At 35.7% G+C, this 14,453-nt stretch overlaps 1 protein-coding gene across 1 annotated transcript in view; it reads right to left on the minus strand.

Moving 5' to 3' along the window:
* CNTNAP4 (contactin associated protein-like 4) overlaps positions 1–14,453 on the minus strand; it is a gene marked incomplete at its 5' end in the record, with an annotated part of 203,951 nt that overhangs the window by 157,282 nt on the left and 32,216 nt on the right. The window contains one exon of the mRNA XM_010568747.1: positions 11,216–11,409. Coding sequence (XP_010567049.1) covers positions 11,216–11,409 — 194 coding nt within the window. The remainder of the gene's footprint in view (positions 1–11,215; positions 11,410–14,453) is intronic.

The raw sequence follows: 14,453 nt of genomic DNA on the forward strand, positions 1-14,453 counted from the left end.
TAACTACACAAGCGAATGACAAGGTAGAGGTTATCCAGGCTTTCGGTGAATGCTTAGGCATGGGTTCTGCAGTGTGCTATTGCAAACTGAACACCTCATGCAGGATTATGCAGGACAGTAATTGCTTATTCCATGGTAGATCATACAGCACAAGAAATAACAGGGACTTCTGTTGTGTTTATGGAACAGAGTGGCTACAGAAGCATAATGGCAGATTTTACTTTTTCAGTAGCCTGGTACATGAACTGGGACAAAAAGCAAATATACAGTTACAACAGGAAAAGAAACACCCCCCCCCCAAAACAGAATTATAAACCACTAGTGATGCACAGCAATTCCTATTCAAACTGAAAGCTGTCTTCCAATCATGTAAGAGAAGATTATTAATCATGGTATCTGTTTTGTAGAAATACAGATCCAGAGAAAGAGCAGAAACAGACGAAGATTGGACTGAAACTGCTGAAATACTACAGTAAAAAAATCAGATTCCTCAGTCAAAATAGGAATTTGGGCATCTAAGTCTACTTTGGAACTCCCAGATTCAAGCAAGTCAGCAACACTTAGATCTCCAAATTCTTATTTCTACTTTTAGGAATCTATAATTTCAATGTTTAAAAACTTTTCTAAGGGAATATTAAGTGTCTAAAAGGGAAATGTGAAGATGATACAAATATGACTATGCTGTAAAGATAATATACTATTACAATGGCAAGACCATCACAATACTAAGTTTAAGACTGGATATACTCAACATAAACTTGAGGTTTTCTCTAAAGTTCAATGACCAAAGTTTTTATAAAAATTCAGGGCTTTCTCTCTGGTTAACTTTAAACCTCAGGGATTATACTAGGCATAAAACAAATCCATGTATAACAGAGAGATGCTTCCAAATGAGGTCTGAAATCCATTTCTGAAAGTATTTTTGCTACATCTGAGAGAGTGGCTGGGCTAAACAAGACAGAAGCTGAATGTGGAGTCTGCTACTTCTTATTAGCTCAACAGGCCTTGAGCAAACTAAACATATCCCATTCTGTTTATGAAGATGAACTGTTTTCTTCAAAGACAGCTTGATTTCCTCAGGTCATCTGCAAAGTTTGCAATCTGTCTGTTGCAGAAAATAGCGACAGTATTTTCCTATCCATAGCACAATTTTCCCCATCCATCATAAGCCATTTTAAGACACAAATATGTGTTCAAGCACAAACTTCTAATATTAATATGAGAATTATATGATCAGTATTCAGTCACTCCAGAACAACCAACACCTGAGAGGCAGAGAACTAAAACTTTTTTTTCTGGTTGTAATATTTCTTACAGTATTTTCTGCAAAGTGGATATTTTAATGTTATTGACTTTAAGACAACCAGTAAGTAAAAACAATGTATATTAATTCAGCATCCATCACTGTGAATTATTTTCATGGAAAAATGGTGTGCCACTATCACCATATTTAGATTAGAGATAATCAGAGGTCTAAAGAAAATAATTACCTTCACAAAAAAACTATTACTGATATTTATAAAACCAACTCAAAATAATAGCACTGCCTTTTTGAGGATTTGTGCACATTAGAAAGTCAAACTTGTGCTATAAGTTACTTTATACAAAGCATTAATCATTGTGACTGCTAAATTAGCCTTATTAGATTACTGTTTAAGTTTCTAAAAATAGCAGTGTGGTCAGAGTGCATTTTAAACAGAAGTGGATACAGAAATCCAAAAGCTTAAAAGTTAAGTTCAGAAATTTTAATGTTTTAGATAAATATCATAATGTCCTCATCATAAATGGAAGCTTATGCATGCAAGCAGTTTCACAAGCTTCTGTACAATAGACCAATGCATTTACTATTCCTTCCAAGCTTCATTGTATCTCTGATTTTCTTCATACTGCATCCTTCAGTATTCATTTTTCGGTTTTAGCATTCATTTTACCCTTCAAGCACCTTTTACCCCAAGTGAGAGTACTCTCCTCCTCTGGTTTCTTTTGACTCTTCCTCCATCCCCCAGCATTTTTCTCCACTCAACTGAGGGGAATGGAGTACACCTTCAGTAATTTTGCAGATAACATCAAGTTGGGAGTGAGTGTTGATCTGCTCAGGGGTAGGAAGGCTCTACAGAGGGATGTGGAGAGTCTGGATCAATGGGCTGAGGCCAACTGTATGAGGTTCAACAAGGCCAAGTGCCGCATCCTGCACTTGGGTCACAACAACCCCATGCAGCATTACAGCCCTGGGGAAGGGTGGCTGGAAAGCTGCCTGGCGGAAAAAGACCTGGGGGTGTTGGTCGACAGCCAGTTGAATATGAGCCGTCAGTGTGCCCAGGTGGCCAAGAAGGCCAACGGCATCCTGGCCTTTATCAGAAATAGTGTGGCCAGCAGGACGAAGGAAGCGATCATCCCCCTGTACTCGGCACTGGTGAGGTCGCACCTCAAATACTGTGTTCAGTTTTGGACCCCTCACTACAAGAGAGACATTGAGGTGCTGGACTACATCCAAAGAAGAGCAACAAAGATGGTGAAGGGTCTAGAGAACAAGTCTTATGAGGAGCAGCTGAGGTAACTTGTTTAGTCTGGAGAAAAGGAGGCTGAGGGGAGATCTTATTGCTTTCTACAACTACCTGAAAGGGGGTTGTAGTGAGGTGGGTGTCAGTCTCTTCTCCCAAGTAACAAGCAATAGGATGAGAGGAAAAGGCCTCAAGTTGCGCCAGGGGAGGTTTAGATTGGATATTAGGAAAAAATTATGCACTGAAAGGGTTATCAAGCACTGGAACAGGCTGCCCAGGGAAGTGGTTGAGCCACCATCCCTGGAGGTATTTAAAAGAAGTGTAGATGTGGCACTTAGGGACATGGTTTAGCGGTGGACTTGCTAATGTTAGATTGACAGCTGGACTTAAGGGTCTTTTCCAACCTCAACGATTATATGATTCTATAAACTATTTCTCTTTTTGAGATCCAATGTAAGCTTCTTCCCCATGTAAACAGCGGGCAAAACATTGTTTGAATAATTTTACCTGACACCAATCTATCCATATTTCCCTCGATTATAGAGACATATAAGGTATATTTTTATGGAAATTCTCTTGACTAGAATCTGTATCAGTCAGTTTTCTACAGTGGAATATATCTCTGATTTGTGGGTGTAAGTGTACACATGTACATACAGCAAAACATTGTTTAGGTTGCAAGGAACACAAAAAGGTGAGGTTTTATGTCATTTTATAACATTTTAACAGGTAAACAAAAAGCTTGGAAATGTTATTCAATGTACTATTTCTCACAATTACAACGTAAGCAGCTGCTTACTAGAAATATCCAGAAGATTAACAGTACCAAGATGCTTGGATTTAATTTCCCCTACAACTGTGCAGACGTTAAAACTAATCACTCATAATCTTTTTAAAATTAAATTATTTTAACTGTTTTCATATCTCATTTGTTTTCCCTACCCACAATTTTCTAGTTCATGGGGTACTGTAAATATATTCACCATGGTGTCATGAAATTAGTACAGAATTCTTCCGGAAAATTAATTTCAAATTCATTATTCTGAACATTTACTCAGGAAGCCCTGACTTTAACACTTATGGTTACTTAGTTGGGGAATTTAAATATTTCATTGTGATCTGTGTACATGTTGAAAACAGCCCAGGATATGTTCCTCAATACTGTGTAGCAAGCTGAATAAAAATCACAAATTACTTTTAAAAACACTGTTCTACAAATAATTTAAAAATAGCAAATTCGTTTATGTAAATCACACTCTAACAGACAATTCTCAGGCAGAAAATGCAAACATTTGTTGAATAAAATATTAGTTATGAATTATTCACCTGTCTGTATTCTCCTCCTCACATCAAGTGAAATAATAGACTAAGCAAACATTTCAGATATGTGAATTCAATAAAAGCTTCAGTAGCTGACCCTTTTTCACTGAAACTTATATTTCTTACCTCAGATGGGATTTTAAATTCTTGTTTGGACCCAACGTGGATGGCCTCTAGGGAAGATTATAATAACCACTTCCAGTGCTCATCTCTTACTCAGAAACATTCCACCCCCAAAACACACACAACAAAAAACCACCTTATGTTACATTAAGCTGTGAAATAAGCCAATTCTGATACACAAAATATAAAATTATTCCCTTGCCATAACTATACTGAGTGACAAAACCCCATTATTACAATAGATAACACCATGTATTGGGCTTGCTTAGCAAGGTTTTGGTAGAGAGGGGTGGGGGTGTTACAGGCGTGGCTTCTGTGAGAAGCTGCTAGAAGCTTCCCCGATGTCCAACACAGCCAATGCCACCCAGTTCCAAGTCAGACCCGTCGCTGGCCAGGGCCAAGCTCATCAGCAATAGTGGTAGCACCTCTGTGATAACATATTTAAGAAGGGGAAAAAAGTTGCAGTGGGCACAGCAACTGCAGCTGGAGAGAAGAGTGAGAATATGTGAGAGAAACAACCCTGCAGACACCAAGGTCAGTGACGAAGGAGGGGGAGAAGGTGCTCCAGGCGATGGAGCAAGGATTCTCCTGCAGCCCGTGGTGAAGACCATGGTGAGGCAGGCTGTCCCCCTGCAGCCCATGGAGGTCCAAGGTGGAGCAGATATCCACCTGCAGCCTGTGGAGGACCCCACGCTGGAGCAGGTGGGTGCCCGAAGGAGACTGTGACCCATGCTGGAAGCCCACACTGGAGCAGGTTTTCTGGCAGGACTTGTGACCCCACAGGGGACCTGCACTGGAGCAGTGCCTTCCTGAAGGACTGCATCCTATGGGAGGGACCCATGCTGGAACAGTTCATGAAGAACTGCAGCCCGTGGGAAGGACCCACATTGGAGAAGTTCGTGGAGGACTGTCTCCCACGGGAGGGACCCCACGCTGGAGCAAGGGAAGAGTGTGATGAGTCCTCCTCCTGAGGTGGAAGGAGCAGCAGAAACAATGTGTGGTGAACTGACCACAATCCCCATTTCCTGTCCCCCTGCGCTGCCCAGGGGGACGAGGTAGGGAATTTGGGTGTAAAGTTGAGCCCGGGAAGAAGGGAGGGGTAGGGAGAAGGTGTTTTAAGATTTGGGTTGAATTTCTCATTACCATACTCTGATTTGATTGACAATAAATTGAACTAATGCCCCCAAATTGAGTCTGTTTTGCCCATGACAGTAATTGCTGAGTGATCTCTCCCTGTCCTGACCTTGACCCACGAGCTTTTCATTATATTTTTTCTTCCCTGTCCTGTTGAGGAGGGTGAGTGATAGAGTGGCTTTTATGGGCACCTGGCGTCCAGACAGGGACAAGCCATCACACACCATATGGATATGCACCATTATGTATACCATCTTAAGGCCTCTAGAAAAAATGTTTTGTATCTTTTTGATACATATATGTGGAACTATTTGTGTCTGCTTCACTATAATTATTACAATGGTGAAATAAGGAAGAAAATAAAAATACAAAAAAAACAACAAAAGCTTATGTAATAACATTCTGCATACTCTATAAAAAGAAGAACATTTGATATTTACCGTAATAACACACAAACTTTTTGAAGGTGAAAAATTATCATCTTAAACTAACATGACACAGCTTATTTGTTTATGTGCCATTTAAACTTTGAAGTTACCATCTCTCACTTTCAGATTCTGAGAGTCCTTAATGTAATTCAGTATCACCAGAAAATTTACTTCTGGCCTGAATGGATTTTGATAATCACCTTTTTTCACTACTCCTTTCCCGATTCCCATCTTTCTAGTCAGTGGTTCCTGGTTCTTTTTCTTAGATTGTATATGTAGAGTTTTGCACGATATTGGTGCCGCGACTGCTCCTATTGTTATTTTAACAAACTTTTTTGAAACAGAAAATTTCAAGGACAAGACATTTTGAGGCCAATGATATCTTTAATAGTTTTGGGATACACATTAATCTTCTTTTTTATTTTTTTTAATTATTATTTAAAACACACACTCTGCATAGGATGCAGAGGGGTTTTAATTTACATGATGAAATAAAAACCAGTTTGCTTGGCTTGTTTTTTATGTTATTATCATTTACAAGGAAGTATTTAAAAATTTAAAGATGCAATTTTTTTTTTTTTTTTTAACCACTTTAAACATACTTGTGCACTTTGGAGTTTTTACACATAAATTATGCAATGTCACAAACTCTGTGATGATTTTGTGTTTGAGGATTTTACAGAAAGGCAAAGGACAGTTGCAGCTAAGCTGTTATATGTCCTTGAGTCACATAGTTGAATCAAGTAGTTAAAACTGTTTGTTGGGAGTTTTGTGGCTGAAAATGCAAGACAAGTGGATGCTGAAGAAGGTATGCCAAATATAGGCACATTAGAACCAATTGTGTTGAAGTCACCACCATTTGCCCTACCTTAAATCATAGATAAAGAGGTTCTTTATTTTCTGTGAGTAGCAACAGAAAAAGTGACATGCCAGTCTGCATACTGAAATCACAATATGTGGAATCTGTACACAAGGAAAACATAGTGATGGAGTAACCATTTAAATCATCTGTGCCTTGGATGCAGAAGAAATCAACAGAAAATTCTTTTGGTTCAAAGAAGTAATTAGCAGAAGTCCAGCAAAGTAATACATAGGTACAGCCTTTCGCTTTTACAGTGAAGCAGATTATGATCAAGGAGGAGGATCATAGCTTCTAGCAAACATTTGAATCCCTGAGACTGAGGAAAAGCCACCAGCTTCAAGAAAACAGTGAAGCAACTCCATACTCTTGAATCGTATAATGTGACTATCACAGAATACTTGTAATTCAGTGTTCCTTAATCTGGAACTTTCCATAATGGTGAGTCATTTTACAGCATGGGAAGTTTCCAATAAACTCTAACACCCCAAATCCTTTAAAGAAGTTGGGAATATGTGTACCAATGCACAGGCAACAAATCATTCAACGTTCATGCAATTTTATTACATACCATCAGAATAGTAACTGTTAGAGTGAAACTACTTCTATGCAAATTCACATGATTGAAAAAATTATGATAAAACAAACCTCCAGCTTTAACTTCAACTAAGGTATATAAAATGGTAAATAAACCTCAAAACTTAAATATATAGACAAACTTACACAGACATAAACATACTTTTACTTTGCAAGATTTGCCTTTTAATAACAGCTGTTACAAAAATGGTCAGAATTTCCCCAAATTTTAGCTAACTTTGTATAAATACTAGTTTTAATTCCTCTGCTTTGGAAATAAATTTTAGAAGCAAGATTCAAAATAAATAAAACTGAAAACTGGGTCATATTTGTGGAATGGTTAAATCATTATTCTCTCAGGAAAAAAAAAAAAAAAAAAGAACACCAAAACAACAAAACTGAAGGCTAAATTTCTGTAATTCCCAAGCTGTATCAGAGAAGAAATGGTCAGCTTTTAATTGAAGAGAAATTGCATTTCTTTTCTTCTTCAAAATTCCTGCTAATGATGGCATTGTGATGCATTTCACTGTGAGCTGTGTCACTCATGGTTTCATTGAAACTATCAATCAGCCATGGGAAACTTAACTTATCTTTCAAACTGTAAATTGCTGTCCTTCTTCCCCCTCTTAGCTCCTCCTTTTGAAGATGATGGAGAATATAAACTCTGTTACCTTATTATTCTCCTTTTAAAATAAATGTTTAATTAGTAGTATTAAGGAGAAAGTACACAGCATACCACATTTGTGATACAAAACTATGAAATTAGTTAAAACTAGAAGCTACACTTGTTAAAAGGATTAATATACATTGCCCCAAATAGATAAAATAAACTACCAATTACATTATGAGATTCTTCACAGAAAAAATATAGGTGATGATATCAAGAATACAAATTGTTAGGAAGAAGTAATAGCAGTACCACTACTGAAGGTAATATTTAAAGACGTAAAAAATTTCTTAGTACTTCTTGAACCAAAGCTTGTTTGCCATACGTTTTTTATGACGTTTTACTGTATACCTCCTGAAGTTTGAAACAAAACAAATGAAAAGATTGTCCTTTCCAGAGTAAAAATCTGATAGCTTAATATACAAACAGATTTGCAACCACTGCTCATTTCAGAGGTAACAAAAGAAGCATGCAAAAGGTTGGGCTTGGGAGGTTGGGCTTTACTGCATCTCAAATTACACCCTAAGGAATGGAAAAAATAGAAATAGATTGAAGAACATACACTTAAAGACACACAACATTCCTTGTTCAAACACTTTTACATTTATAGTAACATTAAAGAAAATCTAAAATTGATTTGAGTTAATCTCTTTCCAAGATTAAACTAATCATCCTCAGAGGGAAATATTTCTGTCCAAAAATATATATTTTACCATTAATAACAACTATTTGACTTGAGAATTATATCTTGACCAGAACTGTACTGACTTCTAAAAAGATGTTCATATTCATCCTATGAGTTGCTGCCTGAAAAATCTTAACATAAGTATCAAGAACAGTGCAGAAAATACTTAGAGATAACTTTAAAAAAGACAATGATAGTCATGTCAGTGAGGAAAGAAATCAAAATGAGTGTGCAAACAGATTTTTTTTGTTGAACTAAGAAAAGTACCTACTAAAAATCTATACCTAACTATACTTAACCTACAATGAGAGCAGTCCTAATAACAGTAATGGAGTTAGTCTTTCAAAAGTACTTTTAGGAATTAAAGGATTTTAAACAATAAATTAAATCTACATGAAAGATAAACTCCTTACAGGTATAAGATAGCAAGTAAAATGTACATTTAGGTCATCAGTAAACTGTCAGCGAGAAGACTGAGATCAAGGTACATTGCATGGGTAAAGACTACAGTCACCATGATTCCTTCTAAACCAATGCCTAATATGCAGAGATGTGAAAACAAATCATATTTAGTAGCCACAAGAGGGGAGAGAGGTTCATCTCACCCAACTTTAGAATATCTACATTCAAATTCAGCACTAATAGGCAATGAAGCATTTCACAGATGAGAGAGGGGTAAGATACTTGTACATGATTCATTTCAACCTAACAAAGATATCTAAGGTCAGAGAACCAGCCTTAGAAAAGACTACCCTTTCCACAGACTATAAAGAAAGTTTTTATAACTAGATCATTTGCAGATGCCTAGGTAGTCCTCTTTGCATCTCAGTTGTTATAAAAATTTTACAGTGAATGAAAAAACAGTGATCAGCTCCACTGATGTCAGAAGCTTCAGTACCTTAAGATAAACCGTAAGCTGGCAAAGACAATTTAAAACTAACTTCTGAAAAGGAAAATAAAAAATAGGGAGATGTGAAACTGTACAGAAGAAAGTTTAGAAAGAGTGGTTACAAAGTGCAAATCCTTACATACAGTGAAGAATTCTGAAGTACTTATAGCAACACATGGCCCACAAATCTGGACATCTTCCATCATTCTAATGCACAGTAGTAGTTAAAAAAAAAAAAGTTACCTCTGGTAAGCAATCTTGTAATAGGGCAATGACTCAGAAAGAGGATAGAAATAATGCAGTAGGTATCATAAAATGTGGGATGTTCTTGCCTGAAATGAACTTGGGCACTTCATTTAAGAAGACTTAACATAAACAGATAACAGTCAGAGAAAATCTATAAAATAAATAGAGATTTAAGAGTTTCATTCCAAGACTACGTCTATGCATTAGTTTAGAAAAGAGAAAATATATTCCCCTAGAAGCAGAACTCCTAAATAAAGATACATAAAAAAGATCAATAGACTCTCCCTGAATTTGATGGTTTACATCCTTGAATTATACATCACTGCCTGCAAGCCATACCTCCAATCTGCACTGCAATCATTAAAATAATCATTTTTTTATTAAGTTTGAGATAATGGAATTGAAACCTTACTTTTCCCCTCCTACAGATCTAAAAAAATTCTTACCCCCGTGTCTGCATGAGCATTTAACAATATTTGGAACTTTTGTTTGATATTTTACTCATGGCAATATTCAAGAAATAACTATCTGCATCACTATTTGCAATACCAATGTGGGATTTCAAAAGAAATCAGGCAGCTTTAGCTCTCAGATTTGTTTTAACAGTCTGTCTGAAGATGAGCAAAGACAATATTGTAGCAGCTTATGCTCATTTAACATTTGGAAGATTGTTTTTCTTTTCTTACTCCCCACAGCCATATGGATTAGAAACTCATTTATTTCTCTTTGTTATGAAAACACAATCTGAAGCGGAAGTAGGTAGCAAATTCAAAAAGAAGGATAATTGTGCAACAAGTAAGCCACTGCATAATCTCATTATACCATAGATGGGGTTTGACAATGAGACTGACAAGAACATTTTGAATTAAAAGTAAACAAAATTAAAATGTATAAAATGAAACACATTCTAACATAATGTTTAACTGCAGCAAGAAACAACTGAAGCCTAAAGCTTAGTAAAATTTAAAAATGAACCAGCTCTTTGTAGGGACAGAAGGATAGAAATAACTTAACAGGATAAAATCTTAGACCACAAGTACCAATATTCTTCCTTTAGTCCAAGCTGCTAGCCATTGGGGACCAAGGAAAGATGCAGCTCTGCTCTAGAACTGTACCATCCAATTTTCCATGTGGATTTTGGACATCATTTGTCTGCAGTTGTGTATCCTTTACTCCAAATAAAATTCATGTGAATAGAAAGTGATGAGCGTAACAAGGCTTATTAATTATTATTATTAGCTACAAAGCTAATAGGAGATAAATGGGTTGGAATATCAGAAACTAGACTCTGAATTAGATGACCAAAAATTAAATATTGCTTGATATTTTTTTTTTTTTTAAGTAGGATTTGTTTTGTTATGATTTTGACATCTTTGTGTTGCTTCATTTTATTTTTACAATCAGATTAAAAGTTCCATAAAAAATAAAGCAAGTTGGGTTGCTGGTTCTTTTTTTCCTAATTAAAAAGCCACATTTAACACACTGAGATCAATACTTTGAGAAAACAACTTTACCATACATAGCAAGGCAAAAGAGATTTTACAGTGCATTTTTAGTACTCAGAATACCTTCTTGAGACTTAATGGAGTAATGCTAAGGCTAGGTTTTTGATGTTTTTTTCCTTTTTACAGCCTTTTATCTTGTCAAAAGCTAAATTAAATTACTATCTAAACACTTTCAGTGTAGTTCTTTATACTCCACTGCTTTGTTCATATCTGCAACAATGTATAGCACACGTATTTTAAGTCTTCTGTAGAAACTTAATTCTCATTATTGAAAGAACATACCCAAATGCTTTCTTCTTGACGATACTGCTTCCAGTTTCGTCCACCATCACTAAACATCAGAAGGTAGCTTGTTACCCAGTCGGAGCTCCCGTAACCCCCTTGAGTAGCAACAGCAGTAATCTCAGTTCTTTCACCAAGATCAATCTGAAGCCATTGATATTTATTGGACACAAGTGGTGACCAGCCACCAGCACCTTAAAGGGAATGAAAAAGATTGAAATGTATTTGTAAAAGAAGCAAGTTAACACAAAACTTGTATATGCAAAAATTAATTCGAGTAACCTGATCTAGTGAAAGATATCCTTGTCCAAGACAAGGGTTTGAAACTAGATGGTCTTTAAAGGTCCTTTCAAACCCAAACCATTCTATGATTCTATGATTCTAATTTTATGATTCTATGATTCTAATTCAAGATATCATTTCACCAAAACTGTCTTGATATTTTTTAATAACTATTATAAAAATTTAAACAGTTTACTTGATATATGTAATCAATTATAACTATTAAAAGTTGTGAATTTACTCACTCTCTTCTTTCTCTGCTTTGTAATGAATCTTAAAGAATAATTCTTATCCAATTAGACTCTTCAAGTCAAAACCTCAGAATTTTGTTTATTTGTTTTATACATCTCAATTCATTTTATATGGACTAGAAGATCTCCTGAGGTCTTGTCTAACCTGAATGCTTCTGTATCACTCTGTTCTGTGAGGCCTTGATACACAGATTTGTATATGAAGGCATAAAGCACGGTTAGATGATAAATTTACATATGCCTCTTAAAATGACTAAACAATTTGTAGGCAAAACGGTAAAAGAGTATAAGGTATATATACATGCAGTTTCAATTAGGAGGCAGACTGGTTTTCAAGATAAAGTTTAACCCAAAACACATAGCTATATATAAAACTCCTATAGTATTTTAACTAATTAGAAAGACATGTTGAAATTAAGAAAAACATCATATCAATTCTGTTCTCCCTTGTCTTCCTTAGTTTGCCTTTATATACTCAGATCAGGCTACTGGCTTGTCTGTGAAGTTGGATGGAAAAGCCCAAGGATAGGTCATAAACTATCTCGTAAGAGAAAATGTTGGTTTATGAAAATATTTTGAAAAATATGCAAGTATTCAGACATGGTTAGCATCTGGTGGTTTTATTAGAGAATGGAGTGACAACAAATGACAAAAGATCCATTTTGTAAGCACAGATTTAGATCTAATTCAGACAAACTTACAAACATAAGAGGCACCTTGAAAAGTTCTTAAAGCATACAGACACAGAACAAGAACAGATATATCTAGTTCCCACAACAACCAATAAACACTGTATTATGTGGAAATCGACAACTGCAATCCAATCTTATGCTTGTATGGGCTTCAAGATGCATAATAGTTCATGAATAAAACATCAAGTATGGTTTAATTCTGTTCAGGGTCATGAGTCAAGTCCTTAACATTACCTCCTTTAGAAAAAACGTAAAGAAAAAAGAATTGTTACTTAAGGATTTAAAGCTGTCATTTAAAAATAAAATGGTGGGAAATCATATGGGTGTTCATAAGCCACAAAAAGTAAGGTTCATTCTACAGAGCAAAGTAAGTGGAAAGACCTGAGGGAAATACTTAAAGCTCCATGTATATAACAAGTCCTTTGTCCACACATTTATGAACTAATTACAATATAACAGATTTAAGTCTATAGGTAGAGTTAAAAACTGTGTAGAATTTTAAAATTTTTTTTAGCTCTTTATCTAAATCAGGATTTAGAACTTCATGTAAATACTTTGAGATATTTTGCCTTAACTCCCATTGAGTTTCTCCTTTTATTCATTTCTTCATAAGAAGAGATATCAGTTCCAGGATATAAGTATAGACTTTTCTACACATGAATTTTCTGTGGTTTCCTTATGAACCTGTTTGTCATGGAAACTGTAGCTGAGTGAGGATTTGAATTAGTGATATAATTATTTAGCAAATTAATTTAAAAACAGCTACAATTAGTCTCAGCAGTGACTTAAAGGCAACCATTGTATCCCACCCATGCCGTTTCTCAATAAGTTTAGAATATTTTTTTAAAAAAGATTATAAGAAAACAATTCTGAAGGAAAATTCATATCGTATAACTCAAAACCCCCTATGTTTGCACATGCAAGTTGGCGAAATGGTCAAGAATTAACAGTTTCTGAAAAAGGATTCCTTCAAAATTTGACCTGTCTCTAATAAATGTGAGTTCTGACACAGAATATGTTCTGCCTTAAGTGAACACTTAACTGACTACATCTAACAGAAGAAATATAGACACATCTCTGGAAATGAGGGTGGAGAAAAGCATTTGCTTAAGATAGGTATTCAGTAAAAATAAGTGTAATGTAAAAGTGGTATTCTGCATTTACAAGGAGGCAAATGTAATTACAAAGACTTTGTCACATCAGTCTGTTTCCACTGAGAATGAGTGTGGGGCAGTGGTTGTCCTGGCTTGGCTGGGATAGAGTTAATTTTCTTTCTAGTAGTTGGTATAGTGTTATGTTTTCAATTTAGTATGAGAAGAATGTTGATAACACAGTGATGTTTTTCCGTTGTTGCTATACTAAGTCAAGGATTTTTCAGCTTCTCATGCTCAGCCAGCAAGCAGGCTGGAGGGGTACAAGAAGTTGGGAGGAGACATAGCCAGGGCAGCTGACCCAAACTGGCCATAGGGGTATTCCATACCATGTGATGTCATGCCTAGTACATAAACTGGAGGGAGTTGGCAGAGGGAGGGTTCATTGCTGCTTGGGAACTGACGGCATCGGTTGGCTAGTGGTGAGCAATTGCATTGTGCATCATTTGTTTTGTATATTCCAATTCTTTTATTATTATTATTATTATTATTATTATTACTGTAATTTTATTTTTATTGTTTTTATCATTATTATTTTCTTTCTTTCTGTCCTGTTAAACTGTTCTTATCTCAACCCATGAGTTTTATTTTTTTTTCGTGATTCTCTCCCCCATCCCACTGGGATGGGGGGAAATGAGTGAGCAGCTGCATGGTGCTTAGTTGCTGGCTGGAGTTAAATAACAACAGTGGTGGTTAGTAATTTAAATTGAATCTCCTACTTGGTGTATCTTACTTCCCAAATCCACAGGTTAAGTTAAATGATATAAAGCCAGAATTAGAAAAGTCTGTTGTTAACTATTATGGTCTGAATTAACTAAGTGATTATTTATTACATTAAAACAGGAAATAATTCATCATACCA

This window comes from Haliaeetus leucocephalus, unplaced genomic scaffold (genome assembly GCF_000737465.1).
Source record: "Haliaeetus leucocephalus isolate CR32 unplaced genomic scaffold, Haliaeetus_leucocephalus-4.0 Scaffold251, whole genome shotgun sequence".
NCBI lineage: Eukaryota > Metazoa > Chordata > Aves > Accipitriformes > Accipitridae > Haliaeetus > Haliaeetus leucocephalus.